Source organism: Syzygium oleosum, unplaced genomic scaffold, assembly GCF_021117445.2.
Source record: "Syzygium oleosum isolate NSW1041296 unplaced genomic scaffold, Sole_v2.1 Sole_v2.09, whole genome shotgun sequence".
In the NCBI taxonomy this organism is placed as follows: domain Eukaryota; kingdom Viridiplantae; phylum Streptophyta; class Magnoliopsida; order Myrtales; family Myrtaceae; genus Syzygium; species Syzygium oleosum.
In genome coordinates, this window is record NW_026607493.1 from 10,574,353 (window position 1) to 10,592,017 (window position 17,665).

General features: G+C 39.9%; 1 protein-coding gene across 3 annotated transcripts; it reads right to left on the reverse strand.

Annotated features, from left to right (window-relative positions):
• Positions 1–182: 182 nt before the first annotated feature.
• On the reverse strand, positions 183–15,886 carry LOC115693286 (transcription initiation factor TFIID subunit 2). 3 transcript variants are annotated; one of them, XM_030620265.2, is made up of 25 exons: positions 15,657–15,886; positions 14,596–14,929; positions 14,033–14,178; positions 13,835–13,901; positions 12,867–13,066; positions 12,609–12,765; positions 11,620–11,704; positions 11,401–11,492; positions 10,391–10,516; positions 10,232–10,285; positions 9,268–9,336; positions 9,077–9,174; positions 8,662–8,997; positions 8,455–8,542; positions 7,795–7,920; positions 7,654–7,710; positions 7,263–7,342; positions 7,142–7,184; positions 3,588–3,674; positions 2,869–2,958; positions 2,339–2,397; positions 2,163–2,253; positions 1,915–2,080; positions 1,638–1,821; positions 183–1,334 (listed from the first exon to the last, which is right to left on the reverse strand). In XM_030620265.2, the coding sequence occupies exons 1-25, from the start codon at positions 15,776–15,778 to the stop codon at positions 308–310; spliced, it is 3,984 nt and encodes a 1,327-aa protein (XP_030476125.1). In that variant the 5' UTR covers positions 15,779–15,886; the 3' UTR covers positions 183–307. The 3 variants fall into 3 exon arrangements, with proteins under 3 accessions (XP_030476125.1, XP_030476129.1, XP_056170289.1); XM_030620269.2 differs by having other exon boundaries at positions 12,609–12,762; positions 15,657–15,885; XM_056314314.1 differs by lacking the exon at positions 15,657–15,886 and having other exon boundaries at positions 14,033–14,195; positions 14,596–14,721.
• Between the last annotated feature and the right edge of the window lie 1,779 nt (positions 15,887–17,665).

Below are 17,665 nucleotides of genomic sequence, written 5' to 3' on the forward strand. Positions count from 1 at the left end.
TCAGAATGACCATGACCTTACGAACTAGGACGACTGAAGAACTGCATGTGCATGTGCAGGTGCAGGTGCTGTGACGTAACCATTTCTCCACTTATTGATCACTCACGAAGGAAGCAACTCCGCAGGAACTCGCCTGAAAAGCTCAGCTGAAAAGCCAAGAAGATGTGCCGAGACTGACTGGATCCATCTAAGCAACAGCTTCGAACGTTTAATATTCTACACGCCGCCAGACACGATTGGTCTAAAATGTGTTCAATTATGTAATGCTATCGTAGCTCATTGAGAATGAAAGGGGAAAAACCTCGTATCATCTGTTTAGCGGTCTGTTCTTTATTTTAATTCGAAATCTTGGAGCAGTGCTGGCCTCTGATGTCTCGGCCCTGGCCTCGACCTTCGTAACTAACATGTTGGAGCTGCCCACCTCGTTTGTTTTTGCTTGCACAGTCACCGATTTGAAATCAGGTTCCTTGACTCCGGGGTCTTTGCTTCTACTTGGCAACTCCATTGAAGTCTTTGAAGGCTCATTATTCAAAAGCTTGGCCAGTTCCTTCTCTTTCCGTTTTTTCTCCTTCTTCAAGCGCTTACGCTCCGAGTACTCCGAGTCTTCCTTGTGTCCTTTACTGTCCTCTCGCCTCCGTTTCTTGTCCTTGTCGCTCTTCGCCTTCTTTTCTTTCCTATGAGGAGAGTCGCCTAAAGCAAACGAACTATCATTTACTGTAGCTGCTGAAAGACTTTGGAGACTCGCATACTTGAGTGCATCAGCACTTAGATCAGTATCTCCAGGGAGCAGAGGGTGCACCGTCACGTTACCCGAATCAGCAGTGCATTGGAGTTCCTTCCCCAGATCATCGCCCTCATTAGCCAGCTTAGCGCTGCCAATGCTGGCAGTCACACGGGAACCAGGATTTTGACATGAATTGACCTCTTCAAGATTATGATTGCTAATGCTAACAGCTTCAGTGAAATTCCTTTGAGGTGCATCCACTGACACCGAACTGCTAGCTGCACGATCTGGTCCGTTATTCCTGCCCTGAGATTTTTCGGCAGCAGACTGATTTCCCGTTTCATCTCCTTTACTGGTGGCAGTCGAGTGTTTGACTTTGATCTTAACAACTGGTTTCTTCAGTTCATGACTACTTGAAACAGTATCTGCCTCCTTCGGAACTTCTATGATGGCCACATCTTCAGGTGACTGGTTGGTGATGTTGACAGGAGTTTCTGGAGGCTTTGCTTCAGCGGCAAAACTCGGAACAATATTCTCTTGTTCGCTACAAGCCTCAGGATCACCTGTATGAAATGTTTTATCCCTGGGGACTCCATAAAGTGTTGGGAGTCTTAAAAAAAAAACAGAATTACAATCCCGTCTAAAATAAGAAGCAAAATATCACAACCACAAAAAAATGACAAAAGTTTATCAATCTGACCAATCAAAAGAGAACTTCTCTTTTCATTCTAAATCGACACATAGCACGAGTACTTGAAAGCAACTTTTCTGCAGTCACTGCAATTCCACAACTAACTACATGCAGCATTTCATGCCCATTCAACAGATTATCCCTTGCCAAAAATTAGTTGTGAAGCACAGGTGGTATTGCAATCATCTTAAAACCCGTTTTAAGTAGAGGTAGCGATCTTACCTTCCTGCAAAGATTTGTAAAATGCAGAACAAGTAGTGACGAAGAAAGACATTGTTAAAAGCCATACGGCCTTCAAGCATACGGAGCAAAGCCACAAGCGTTGTGCTTTGAATGTCATCAGCTGAATCAGTTGCCCCCCTCGTCTGACACAACCGCATAGCGTGCATGCCTAATTTGGTCTGACCTGCAACCAAGGATTAAAGGAAAGGAAAATAAAAAATGTCACATAAAAATACCACGCGATTTGTATAGTCCATCGATTTGATAATATTACAACCTCTTAAGGATGGTTCTTCCTCTAAAAATTCAATAAACAGTGACAGTGCTGCATTAACGCCTTTGTACTGGAACTCAAGATCCAGAAGAGCTCTGCTTGCTTCAACTCTGACTTGCCACGATGACTTTAGATTCCTGAAAGGCTTAATTAGATCGAAGATTCGATCCTGCATCAAGTATTGACACCCAAATATGAGTCATGAATAATTTACAATTAAGTGGGTCATCAGTTATAGTATGGCAACTTACCAGAGGGATTAATGCAGAGAATTTCAGTGCTATCTGTGTCAATGTCCGGATGCAGCTGACAGTCAAGATCCCATTATAGCTAGGCATGAGCCTGTGTATGACATATCCAATAACATAGAATCTCAAATGACAAAGTCATAGTAAGAATTAATGGATACAACAAGCAAATGGATCACCTGTCAAATTGCAAAAGCCGGTCAATGCGCTTGAGAAGTGATGATAAGAGGAGAACAGTCTGCAATGAAATCCCAGCAATAAAACCTCCATATGTCAGTCTTACTAAGACGGCATCAGGGAAGTCGCATTACATGCTCTTAAAGTGCTATAACTGATGAACAAGACATAGCATCTTCCAGTGCAATTAGAATTTATTATAGCATTTATGCACTCTAATGCAAACAAGACATTCAAAGACTTATCTAGCAATTTATAGTTTATACCAAGTCCTTTCCATAGGCATGCTTTTCAATGGCTGTGTATAGTTAACTCAAATCACGCTCTAAACACTTTATGACTAGTACCTCAAATACTCAAGTTACATACAAGATTCACAAAGAGAAGAGTCTAAGATTCACAAATTTATGTACTCGAACAATATATTACGTAAATCCCCATTCATTTAAAGACTAGATGTCAAGTACCAGTAAAGAACTAAAGTGAATATCAAATACTGATCAGAGCATATAGCGAGACAAGACTATCGAACCTGTTGCCCAAATTCAAGCTCGCCAATTGATTGGACCAATGTTGCAAGCCAGAACACGTCAGAATAAATGTTGCCATTGTTGTCATTATACTGTTGACCCATAGTAAAGAAGCACCAAAATTACTTAATGTAGTGAACATTCATTTCATAAAGGCGGTGGTACGAAGAAAAGTTATACATGCCATGGATATAATCTTGCAAAGATCCAAAGCAGTTAAGAGTGGCAGGGACAAAGTGATAGAAATCAACAGAAGCCCTGAAGCTAAACATGTTACTTCCCTCTCACAACTCAAAAGACAGTATAGGCAAAGGGTATACTAATACCTAGGATTAACACTGGCACAAGACAAAGCACTGCCATAAAGACAACTTATAGTTTATGAGTGCTACAAAAGGTAACACACTCCCTTACCAAAAAAAAGGGAACACACTCTATGAATTCTAGCAAGACTTTATAAAGATAGCACAACCTCCATTTTCAGAACATGCTGCAATAGTATCTTAGCTCTTATGTAGCATTCCTTAAACTGTAATTTCAGGTAAAACTGGCGTAAAAGGAAAAGAAGAGGACAACTTATCAAGCTTTGTAAGCTCTTGGAAAAAAGCCCAAAAACATCAATTTTAGTAGAAAAAACACATTATCGTCATATAAGACCATCGACTGCAATAATAGTCATGAAACAATGTTGATTGTTGTGTAAAGGCAAGCAAAGCTCTACCTTCAGTAGTTGCAAAACAAATTCGACAGCTTCTCTTGGACTTTTTCCATCTGCACCTCTAACCATAGCCACAGCATGTGGAATCGCCTGGAAGAATATAATGCGTACAAAATGGATAAAAGGGGCCACTGATATCAAATGTCAATCTAATGAGCACATAAGCACTTAATTGTCATGAGTTCCGAATATGGCCATCCTGGACGTTTTGACAAAGAAAAATATCCCCGAGAACTTGGACGTCTAAAGATATTAAGACTTTTCACGTGATACATAGTAAATTTAGGTTTAATCCAGGAATGATCCCGAAAACACAATAATTATCTCCATTGTTCATAATATGTACAAAACCCCGATGCACGATTATACCAGTCTCACTGCTTAAAAAATGCGCAGATTTAGAAACACAAGGGTCCAAGTTAAACAACACAAAATTGAAAAGAAAATCAAAGCCTTATGTAGTTTACAAAAGTGCTCAGTTCCTGAATATGAGGGACCGAGTTAAAACAACACAATCAGGTGAAGGATCCAAATAGACTTATAAAAGGCAGAATACAGGGAAACTTAATCATCAGAAACCATGAAATAGCATCAGCAATGAACATTCAACGAAAAAAGAAGAGGATATTTCCATAAACAAACAGGAAAACAAAAGGCATTGGACAGAACCGTGGTTAGTTTTTTTCCGTTGGTTGTGCAATTCTGTTTGAGTGTCCTTGCGGGTTTGGCAGGGATGGAGGAAGGCTGCATCTACAACAACTCCAAGCATGCCATGACTGACTTGAGGTTTAATTTATACTGTCGCACCCTATACATTGTCTCCGTAATATATCCTCCAAGAGATTCACATCTTGAAATTTTTAATTCATATTTTCTTAGACCTCATCCTATTCCAAACAAGAACAAGAGTCGAATCTACTAATTGATGCATCTTGAATCGGTGTTCCAGAATCTTTTTATGTCGCCCATAAGGAACAATTAGAAGGAAAGCAAACTGAGACACCAATACCATTGTTTACATTCATCTCTACCCCTTTGTTTCCTTCAATAGTTACTCCACCGCCTATGGAATCTCGGTTCACCTTCGCTCCAATACAGCTTTGCTCCATTTGCAGAACATTACACACATGTTTATGTTCGAGCATCCAAGACTCCAACCAATGATGATTCTATCCCCCTTGCTAGTACAATATCTATTTTTGCAACAAGATTCATTTCAAGTGCCAAACATCCAATTTGGATCTCCATAATATCTCTATATGATTACAACGAAAGTGAATCTTCACCACATCAACCTCTGCATTTCATTTTATTGGTCCAACCAATCCAACCATAAATTATTCTACAGCCAAAAATCAGCTTAGTTCCTATACCGGCAAATCAGAAATTCCTCCAATCCAATAAAATCTAATAGACGGGATATTTCTTTAACACTACCTATCACTCAGACAGAGAAAAAGCCTGATTCCTGATTGTTTTCATCGGAGACACTGTAGACTTGTTGGTGACAGTGCACTATGATTTTCTCAAGTTTCAATTGCTCCATCTTCTTAAGTCACCCCCGTATGTCTTCTTGCTTCCTCCTTTTCAGAAGACTCCCACTACCAATATCCTCTACCTATATAAAAAGCCACTTAAGTCCATGGATTGTTCCTTTCTCCAGTGGCAGCAGTGTAAATTGAGAGAGCATTGGTGGCATTTTGCTTCAAATTAAAAAGCGGTATTGGGTACAGTGGCACAGGCCTTCTAACTTTTTCGTTTGGTTTTCCAGCCATCCCTGGCCCCACCTTCTGTATCTCCCGGTCACTCTATATTAGCATGTGATTTGAACCACAGATTGGTGATAGGAATGCAATGGTTGTTATGTTAATCTTCTGCTTCAGGCTCACTCCACCTCACAGCTGCCTCTCTCTCTCAAAAAATCCCTCATTACCAGTTTTTATTCCATCCTCCAACTCTTGCTTTTTCTGCACATACTAAAATGTGAAGCTTGCAGATTCCAGCCATGAGTTCCAAACGTGAAGAGGAGAAGCAACCTTTAACTTAACTCATTATATCTAGTTCTGCAAATTAGCGCTATAATATTAAAGAATAAGCACTTAAGAAGAATTTAACCAATAGTAACAGGGAATAACTTTTAGTCAGCTGATACGGACTTAGTAAGAGTAATTTGATTCTATCGCAAATGACTCAAATTCTTTATCCGTACGTTGGAAGCAAATGGAATCTATATAATAAAAGATCCATTAACTTAATAGTCTTTGATCTTCACAAAATCCCATTGGTGTATTACAAACAAGAATGCCTCATGGCCTTAATATAGAATCCATTCACAAAAAGAGGAGTACAATTAACTGATAAGGAAGTATTAAGCCTCGCCAATGTAATGTGATACTAATTCATGTCAACGTAAGCTATATCTTTATTCTATTAAAAAAGAGGTTATAGACTGATGACAATGCTACCACAAGGAGAAAAGGACGAACTTTACTAGTTCAGACAAGATGCAGAACCTCTACATACGATCTTAACACCCATCCACTATATGTATAATTTTTAAGAAGTCATAAACCAAGAAGAAAGGGGGGGAGTCAATAAATTAGTTCTTGAAGACGGAAACTGTATTACATTACCTGGATCTTTATGTGCACCATATGTAACTTTAACGAGGTTTCGATTTTTATTTTTTTTGTTGAGAAAATACATGCATATAAATTAACAAAATCTTCGTGATCAAAGGCCAGCAAACAAGGGGGGGAAAGGAAGAACACCAAGAAAAGCTACAGTTAAAAGCTCAAGTTATTCAAATAAATTTGCAACATTGCTCTCATTGAGCTACATCAAGCAATAATTAGTATCCTGATGCATTTGCAACTCCTCATTTAGATCAAAGTACAAAACACATGACTGGCACTTCTTCCCTGTTAGTTCATGAAAAATTGCATCGTCCCCTCTGCCAAAACCAAAGGTCGACATTGTATATATGTGTAATTCAGCACCCGATACTAAGAAGTGCATCTAGATCCCATGTTCTCACCAACATAGTTATCAAAGGATTGCCTTTTGCAATTACAATCCTTCCGAGACTGCATCAATCCATACCATGTTCAAGATAAAATCGATGCAGCTGCTTTCAGTGGAAACATCAAATAGCAAGACTCTTCCCAGCAAAATCCTCACTCCAAAAACAGAACTAATGTCAATGTGGCCACAACTTCACAGAAAAAGTACCCAACACACCATTATTATGGAGACCTATAGAGTCGTATGCTAGGGATATAAAGCCAAAAAATCAGAGATTTATTCAGGAAGCAGTCAAATTATTCCGGATATTTATGCACAAATTGGACTGCATGGATTTATTGGTCATTATTTGCATTTTCCCTTGCACAAGTAACAAAAGGCTAAAGATGCAAAATTCCACAAAGAGCAACCAATGGAGAAAGACAGCAGCTCCAAGAAAAGTAAATTATATATAAATAAAATTAAAAACAACTAAGTCTGGCAACATCACATGATCACAGACAACTTAATGTGATCCTACCTCGATGCATTACCTCAAGAACAAAGTACTCGGGAATGTCGCGGAAGTCATTTGGCCTAGCATGAGGAAAGTCTTCTAAATCAGAACTGAGTTGACAAGTCTACTAATATAAACTCTTAAATAAGTGAACTTACTTGGGTAGCCCAATATTGGCATCAAACCTCCGGCTTTTGTAAAACTTCACTAAATGAAGTAGACCAGCCCAGTCAGTGTCCTGCAAGTACATTGAACAATGGCCTATACATGAAAAGAGAAGCCTACGAGGGTCTCCAAACGCAGCCCAGAAAATCAGGGAAAAAGCATCAGATTAACCAGCATGAAAAATAGAAAACAATAAAACCTAGAATCTCGCTCAAGCTTGAATTGACAGACTAGTGTTTCAATAAATGAGCATGGTTTATCCATCAGCAATATCTCTCATAAAAATTGGCATGACCAATTTAAGGAATTTCACAGGAAGACATTTGGAGATAATCATAAAATCAACGAATTATCCAACTGAATTTATGGTGAAAGTTTTAATACCTCCGATGCTGTAGTAGCCAAAGCAAAAGCTGCCTCACTTCGAACTCTCCAGAAGGCCTTGAGAAAGCAAACAAACTGCTTTATTGCAATGAATCTAACAATAGTAATCATGTGCAGTATGGATATGTATAAATAGTTTACCTTGGAGTCACACAGGAAATTATGTAGAGCATTTACAATAGCAAAAGAACACTCCGGTAGTGCTTCTAAAGTTGCAATAGCCTGTGCCTGAGCAACAACATCCTTGTCTTTCTCTAACTGATTGACCTGATCACACATACCACCAATATTAATTATGATCTACAAGGAAATCAAAACGACTGAAACAGGCTCATCTAGAAATGGGAAGAATATCCATTTCGTCATTTTGAATCATATTTATACCAATGAATTATCAGGACAGTAATGGGTGTGTTTTGGGGCTGGGTTGCTGTGTGTACGTACATACAGAAGTACGAACATATGGAGAGAGAGAGAGAGAGAGAGATTGATTGTCACATAAGTTTAATCAATATCAAGGTCTACTTAAATGAATGGGAGATCATTAGCCTAAACCTTTTTCATTGGCAGTTTTCATGCAGTCACCCTGAAACCATATGGCGAATAACCGAGCTCCATGGACACTTAAGCCTCATGAGAGCACACGTGCACATATAAAGAGGTACATTCATAAGGAAGAAAGATGATAAACAAACTGAGCAAACAAGCCTTTTATAGGCCTCAACATGCATGACATATGCTAACAGGATGACCATCACCAACAGAACATGAAAAGCATCCCTATGCTAATCACATCCTTACCCACATTTGCACAGGTTGATTGAAATGAATTTCAGCAATATACTCCATCTCCGGATCTGCCCTAATCCATAGTAGGGGAGATTCAGAACTGCAAAAGGAATACATATGTCCTCAGAGCGAATTTATGTGATTTTGTGTGCGTGCGAGCACACGCGCATGCGCACACGCGCATGTGTGTGCAGGTACAAACAGCCATTATTGACAAACCTGGAACGTGTATCTAGTGCTGCATCACCATTGTCATCTGATCCATCAGCTTTTGAACCCTTTTTAGGCTTCAGGAAACGCCGTGCAGCGAGTTTCGAATGGCATTGAATTTCCAACAACTGCCAACTGTCCCCAGCCATTGGAAGAATGGGATGGTCATACATACCATCCAGTTCATTAACCCTGATACTCATCATGCCAGGCCATCCTACCTCAGCTTCTCGCACTTCAGAATCAGCATTAGTGTTAGGGGGATCAGCATCAGGTCTAGCTGTACAACTCCTCAAAACTGCCAACTCGACCATGTTCTTCCGCTTGTTATAGGAAAACCCCATCCTTAGGATATAAACACAGAATCAGTAAAATGCATTAGAGATGCAAGGACCCAACCCTATGGAACTTTTGTAAATCACACCTTAGCACTGGACACCCACATGATCCCACCCATCTGGGAAAAAATTCTTTAAGAAATGGCCGCTCCAGATTTCCAACCTTATTAGCAAAATGCCTGAACTGCATATTTTAGTCGTATGACATTTCAGAACATTGAGATTAACTCGAATCTGCAATAGACAATGCACAATAATACTGCTAAAAGGCAATCACCTCTTTCGTGCTCAAAGTTCTTGAAGGCTGGGTTGCATCTAGACCACGAGCAACAATAGTCTGTAACATCTGTATATTTGAAAGAAAGATAAACAGGATATTGTACACAAAGTACAGTTCAGTAACATTCATTACTACTAACAACTTATTCAGAAGACATTATGGAAAACATACAGAATATAAATTAGATCTTTTTGCTTAAAGTAAAGTTTCAGCCAAATTTAAGTTAAATAAACATTTGGTGCAAGGAAACATGTTTTTCTATTGATTCTTCTTCAAGGTACAATCCTCTAGAATAGTAATATGTTAAAGGATGAATTGCACTTAACCTTTCCAAAAAAAGAAATCTAGTGGGCCCTTTTGCCTTAAGCTTAACATATTGATAAAAAAGGATAGATATAGTGTGAGTGCTGACAAAAAGTTATTGGTAAAAACTAGAGAATGGCACATGGCTTGACTATAGTAAAAAGGTGGCAGCAATGTATCTCCCTCCCACAGAGAGATTGTCAGACACCTTGCGCAAATCAGCAAATTGTTCATCAAAACAAGCCGTTTCCATACTCGTATGATAAGCCTCACGCCAATCTCGTGCCATGATCTGTGATGTGCCATGTCAACAGGGACACTCACCCTTGTGTGCCAAGTTCAAGTAAGGGAGCCAAGGACTTTGACAAGAAGTACAAGGGATACAGGATCAAATAAGAACTATTGGTTTGATATTTCCTTTTTGGAACATAGGCAAACACTGAATGAAATGAAGGGCACACTTTAGAAGAACCACTTTGGAAATTCAATAACATCACAACAAGAAACTGTAGTCATGAGTCATAGTAACGGCAACCAGTCAACCAACTGTTTAATAAATGATACAAAGTATCTCACCATTATTGCACAAGCATCCACAAACATAATATCACACTCTCTAATATAGTGCAAAAAGTAAAAAGGCAGCTAGAACACTTACTTTACAGAAAGATTCAGGTCCCATCTGCTTTTCCAACATCTGGAGGACTGCGACCTTCAGAAAAATTATATAGCGGTCATATTCACCACCCAAAAGATGGAAGACTACAGATAATCAACAAGTGTTGCAAGACAGAAAATTTCATCAATGTCAACTTACAGACTTCCATGATCTTATCTTGCCATATAAACCAAGAGACTGAGTCCCATACAGATCCTTACAAGAACCAGAGGAGCTTAAAGTGGTTGCACCACCATCATCTGCTTTGCAAACTGCACAATTTGCCTGCATTTGGGTAAAGTAAGCATTCCGGTGATGTTCAAAAGCACTCAATTAATTAAAAGAAAGATGACAAGATTGATGATGACAATATTAGTGTCCACCCAACTGTCATTTTACGGCCAATGTAAAGATATATAAACAGCCGCAACAACACGTCAGACAATGTATAAGTCAGTATACGTCTTAACTTCTACTAATCCATTCTAGCCCCCACCCCAAACCCTAACCTTTCAAAAGGGGATAGATCAAAAAACCATTTCTGTACATCTTACAGGAGCTATAATAGCTCAAAAGGATACGCATGTTCGCACAGCCACAATGTGAGCTAGAAGAAAGAAGCATAGAAAAGTCAACAACGTACATTTTCCCCTAAAACCACAGGCAGACAACCCTATACAGAAACCCTCAATTTTTAAACATAGAGATCTAACTAACATGGCTCCTCAAACTAACTTCCGATTGTTGTCACAAGATGCCTTTTCTATTATAAAATCGTAAAAAGCATTAGACGATGGATTGTCAGATACCAAATATCATTTTCCAGTTAAGTATCAGATCATATCACAACATACGTGAATACAAACATGTAAAGCAGAGCACATAGGCAACAACAAATTTGAGAATCTAAGTATACTAAAGCAACAAATGTTATAAAAATTAAGCCGAAAGACGATATCCAATTCTATTCTTCGATTGGAAGTTTTAAGAGTTGCATTTACTTCAATGCATCACATTATGCAGAACAAAATATGCCTTTATTAACAAAATGAGGCATGCTCAAACAAATGACAGACCTTGAACCCCCTTGCATTTACTTGAATGCATCACATTATGCAGAATGAAATATGTCTTTCTGAAAAAAAGGCATGCTCGAACAACTGACAAACCTTGAACCTCCGATAGCGTGCCTCATTGTTTCCCAAATATTTCTTACTATATGAATCTGTAAGAAAACCAGCAAGACCATCCAACAACCATTCTGCAAACCGGAAGAAACACGTGTCACTGCAAATGTAATCCAGTGCCGTGGGTCCGTCAAAATGCATAGAGGATAGAAACTGCCAATAGGAAGAAAGGAGTGGACAAAAGAAATTCAAGCCGCTTACCATCATCTGGGCCAGCTGGGGTGATATATACACCAAACCACTGTCTTGCAAGGGCAAAAGCTAGTTTAATCCTGCTGTCAATGGTCTGTAACAATAAAATTAATGTCTGCCATCACTAACCTAATTTTTAGAAAAAGGAAAGCAACTTTTCTGTGAGAAAATTGAAACATTAGATTTCTTTCTAAGTACACTTAGTTTGAAAAGCACGATAACTTCTTCATCACTTGAAGGCAATTTGGGGGGAAAAAGTGGAGACTCACAAAGAATTTGCAAACTCAAGGAAACAAGCCACGTGACATAGAAACAAGCCATAACAGGAAAAAATTTTAATTTGACAACTTAAGCTACTAGATATCATACTCAACGTTCAAATATGCAGACTATTATTAAAGAGTAGCATGCAACACAAAAAGAAACTTCACTTTGGCATGTAAGAAGATAGGAATCAAGGAGTCGGCATCTCTCAACGACAGTAAGCGACTAAAAGCATCAGAGATTTAGGTGAGAGAGCAATGACAAGAGAATGGTGATAAGAGAAGTAGGGATAGCATAGTCATCAGGGTGTCCTGTTGCTTTAGAAGCCTGCATGGAGTAGGACACTGAACAGGAATTGGTGGAGAGGCACTTCTTAAACACTATTAAGTTGGATGGCAACATGGATGCTTTGAGGTCTTGGTAGCTCAAGGAATGTGCAACTAGTGTGTGCCACAGACTTGGAAAAGCATCACACAATAGGGGGATGGTCAAATAGTTTAAAAAATCTTTGCTATAAAGGGCATGGTCAAATAAAAAAGAGTCTTCTCCAGAGGAGAGCAAATATTACTACCTTGTCGTTGCTCCGTGTACACATATATCCAAGAGTACTATCACAATATTATCACTATCTATTCCATATGTTAAACGTCTCCCAAGCATTGGGTTTTAGCACAAATGCACATGTATCTAAGCTTACATAAAGGCAAAACCACACTCATGTTATGGAGCCAAACCTTGTCAATGATATTCTCGTCATACAAAACTTGGGAACTAAATATGCTCATTGAGGCCCCTAAGCTCGATGATGACACTGCCATCTCAGGTGCAATAAAAATTTGCTTGTATGATCCAAATGGAAATTTCTCTCCAAGGTATTCCTCGTAATGGCTGCTAAAAATGGATTGTACATCAATAAACAATACTATGGAATACAGCAAAATCCAGTAAACTTGTAAGTCAATTTCCAAGGCAATCTATGATGGTAGACAAACCTGAAAGCACTATAAAAAAATGCCACAGTATTCTGTAGCTTCGACTTATAAGCAGGCAAACACATGTGTGATATGAGACAATTCTGGGGGTCTGGAAAGATTTCAAGTGGCGCAACCACCAAGGATATCCACCAAGCGCTAACTGGAACATCTAACCTGTATACATAAGTCTTGCGGGGAGGATCATCCTTGCTCAAAACCTGCAAACCATGTGTAGAATATCACACAATCAGCAATCATCAATGGGAAAACAACAAGAGAGGAAAAGGAGTTATAAATACTAACAATGACATCGTATGCCCTGGATGCTAGTAGCGATTCATGGCCTCATGTCAGGCTTTGGTTAATCACTCATACGATAATAGTCAAGTAAATCATCTATTAGAATAAACTACCACCAATCAAGTTTAGGTTTACGCTGAATTCCATGCACGTCATTTAAGTCATTGAAATGTTCAAAATAACTTCAACATATGACTGTCACTTCAGAGAGAGAGAGAGAGAGAGAGAGAGAGAGAGAGAGAGAGAGAGAGAGAGAGAGAATCTGCTTCATCACCTCACTAACATCTAAATGAACGATGGCAGGATTAAGGGGGACAAGAATACAGCCAGCAAGATCAGCTTTGCACAAATATTCCCTCAAAATGATGTATCTTACTGAGCATACACTCAGGCCGAAGCTCACAGATTGTCCCAACCAAACATTTTTCTAAAACTAAAGGGGTGTTGAATGTGTCACAGTATGTCCCAACTCTCCCTGGAAGAGAGAGATTCACCGAATATTGGTACATCATCAGAAGAAAGGACTACAGAAAGACATCACACATCGAACCACTTGAATCAATTATTTGACATAGACATGAGTTTGTGCATTGTACTGTCAAGATTATCACCTGCATTTCAGCAGCAGAATTATGCTAATAAATCTTATGTGCGTTACAGTAGATTGTTTATCTTCTCCATCTCACCTGATATAGCAACTTCCCAGTGCTGACAGCAACAAGATCACAGGCCACTGTGAATTCCAAATCGTAGCTGAAGAAAGTAACAGAATAAAACCTAATTCTTATTTTCTTTCTATATAAGAGAACAACTGAATAACCTTTAGAAACGCAACATGCCAAGATTAATCCTCTAAGACTACAAAAATTGCCGTCGTGTAATACCAGCATTGCTGTGAGTTCTCGTCCATACAGGGAAACCAACAACGAGCCCGCCTGATCTGGTTATCAGTGTGAAGAATATTATCCTCAAAATGAATGCCTGTCTCTGCTTTGTCCACCCAATACTCAATGCGCACCAGCTTTACATTCTGCACAAAACATCAACCTACATAAGAACCAACAGAAGTTTACCTCGTGAAAACATATTGACCATGCCAAACGCAATAATTTCTTTGTGTAAACTCATGAATCCAAAGGCAACAAACAATAGAAACCGTCACTTCCACTAGAAACTGAAGTCTAATAAGCAAAAAGGGGTAATTTAAGGTCTGCCAGCAGCTAATCAACACTCTTCTAAGTACGGATACGGGAAGCATAAGCAAGACTTAGTAGATTCAGTTCAGTGTAGAAATAGAAGCTTGAATAGCTGATTTTATAATATTACTTGTTTTAGCATATTTTCCTCAAACAGCAGTTCATTAGTCAAAAACCAGGCAAATAAGTTCACTCTTCAACTCAAATCAGATCTAGTAGCCGCTCATCATTTAAAGACTGACTCAAATTACCTGCTTGACCTCGCCAGATGACTGTGAAGCATTCTCTAACACCAATTGTTCCTGCGATTCATTTTCCACCTTGAAACCCTTACAGCAATTAATTAATAAGTTTGGGACCAATTCCCTATCCAGAGCTGATAGATACAAAGACCCAGCAACATCAGCAGCAGAAGCAGGAGACATGACAGAGCTCCATCTCCTCTCATTATCTAAATTCTGATAGTGGGGATAGTATTCATACTCAGAAGGCTCTCCATCAACCAAAACACTAGAGATCCCCAGATTTTCAGCGTGTAATCCCACTATTCCAATATCTGGAACTGCAATTTCTAGCTCCGTATACCTACAAAAACGCATACAGAAATCGCTGATGAAGCCACCCAAACATTAAGCTACTCCAAAAAGACGAGCATTACTTTGAAGTGCATAAAAACTGAGCTGACTTAAAATTCTTTCAAAAAAAACTCATCAGGTGCAGTCACTGCATCGGGACGAGTGTATAAAACATAGAGACGCAATGAAGACGGTCTTCATTTCCGATTATTAGGAGAAGATACACCATAACAACATACAAAGCGACAAGCCTTGAAATTCAACTAGAGAAACACGGCAGTTGGGCGGGGAGAGAGAGAGGGAGAGCATAATGGACTTTTCTCGAGTGATAGTAGACATGCAGAAGGAAGCTGATAGATCGGCACGATCAACAAACGATCGACATCTGACCGCACGGTACGAGCTGCGCAAATGGAAACCGGCCGATTCGACATGCTGCACCGAGCAAGAAACTCGAACTCCAGATTGATTGCAGTTCCGAGATTGACAATCAGACCACGTACGTCCAGGCGACAAACACCAGGTGAGCCCCGCCTCAATCGATTCACACGAAAAACGTGGAAAAGCAATCGCGACGAACGACTCGGAACTGCTCGACATACTCAACGCCGCGCGCGCGCGAGCATCCGCAACGCGTCGATCCAAAAGCCGCAAGCTCGCACTCCGAAGCCGGAAATCCGCGAGTTCGAGGTTGAGAAATGGAGGAAGGCGAAGGCGGAGGGAAGGGAGGTACTGACCCGTAGATTCTCCGGCGAGGGAGGTCGACGGAGAGGCAGAGCTTCTGGTGGCGTACGACGGCGCCGGGATGATCGGACTTCGCGGCGTCGTCGTTGTTCTTGGGCTTGCGCGCTTTCGCCATCTCTCTCGCGCGAGAGAGTGAGCGAGGGAACGAGAGGAAGCGCGGGGGTGAGGCCTGCCTGCGTTTTATAGATGCTCTCGTCGTTGGCCCTCTGTGCTGGCGCTGACGATCGTATGAGCCCTAGATTTCGGGCCATCAGCAATGAACAGTTGAACACACGCACTCCCCCCACGGCTCAATGAATGAATCGATCTACTGAAAATCGGTTGACTTGAAATTAATTTGGTAAGTCGGTCCAAAAAATTTAGCTTGGTGACTCGAATTGAAACTGTTAATTTGATTTCGAGGATTGGCAAGTTGAGAACATTGGCGAATTATACAAAATTATTACGAAGGTTGTTGATTTTCAGAATAAATCAAATAGATGGTCATGATTGGCTCAAATAAAAATTTGTGAATGGTAATTAATTTAATTGGAAGAAAAAAAAATTGGTAAGGGGCTTCGATGGAGATTGGGAATTTATAAGAATTTGTGATTTAAAATACTGGTAAGCAATGTAAATGAAAGTTGATAAGCTGTTCTAAAAGTTATATAAATTCAAAAGGACTACATGAGGATTGGTAAATGCCTTTGGTCTCTATGTACACATCACACCCCCATCTTTCAAGTATGGGGGCTTAATTTTATTTGTATCTCCAAGTCTCATGCCTAAAACCTTATCACTAATAAAAACCTATATTAAATTGACCAATTATATCAAACACCGGTAGTGTAACAAAAATTTTACACTTGGTAGACTATGTAATGTTGCTCGTCTTCTGTTTTGAGGGTTTTAACGACTTGCTCTCTATTGACCCTTAAGTCAAGAGTTGATAAGACCGCACGAGAAAAAACTCTCTTTATGCCAGCGGTGCATGCTTTGGTTTTCTTATTAAAAATGACTAGATAAGTTCCTGTCGACATGAAATCAGCATGTATACACGAAAAGAAAAACCGAACGAGTTCCATTTTGACTTGCCTTTAGCCTTTATATGCCAATCTCCTGTGTCCTGTGACTCTGGGAGCTCAGCCCCAGGTTCCATGTTGGCCAGTAAACAAACTGTATTGAATAGAGTAACTGTACCGTACACGGGAAATCTGCACGCAGACACCCCCCAACGCTTCTAAAAATGTATGATAGCGAAGCTACATTCCGGCGGTTTACGTGGAACAGGAAGGTTTAAACTTCCGCTTAGTATGACTCACACTTTCATCTTCTTGTTTTTCTCTGAAAGAGAACCAATTACCACCAGTTGATCTGACTTGGGGCGGGTGGACATCCTCTTTTGGCTGTTCTTTGATCGATCCCCACATACTGCTTGGCGGTCGAAGATCAGTATCAACTTTTCTTCGCACTGAATTATCAGGATTTGAAACTCACATATGGATGGAAAAGGACAATAAAGGAACGCTAAGCCTGGAAAAACTTGAAGGAAATGTGATGCCCTCTCCCTTCTTGGCGATGCTGTGCTTGATTTTCGATCAACATGATATTCATATTCACTCATATTTTGCACTTTGAAGCGTTCATTTTTACGGTTTTACTGAAACCCCGAAAACGCAGATGAAAAACTTAAGAGTAAGGGCCCATTTGGTAACGTGCCAAATAGTGAAAATTTCTGTTATTTTGTTCCCAGAAATAATTTGGGAACAGAAATGCGTTTGGTAAACTTTTTGTTCCCGGGCACATTTTTTCAAAAATTTGTGCCGAGAAACATTTTGGAAGAGAAACAAGAAGTAAAAAAAGTTGTTTCTTGTTTCTCGGCACAATTTTGAGAATCGTTTTTTTCTTTTCTTATTTTTGTGTTGTTCTTCCACCGGGCCGGCCGCTGACCGGCCACGACCCAGTGGCCGGCGAGGGCGTCACGGCTCTCGCCGGCGAGGGCGAGGCTGGACTCTCGCCACAG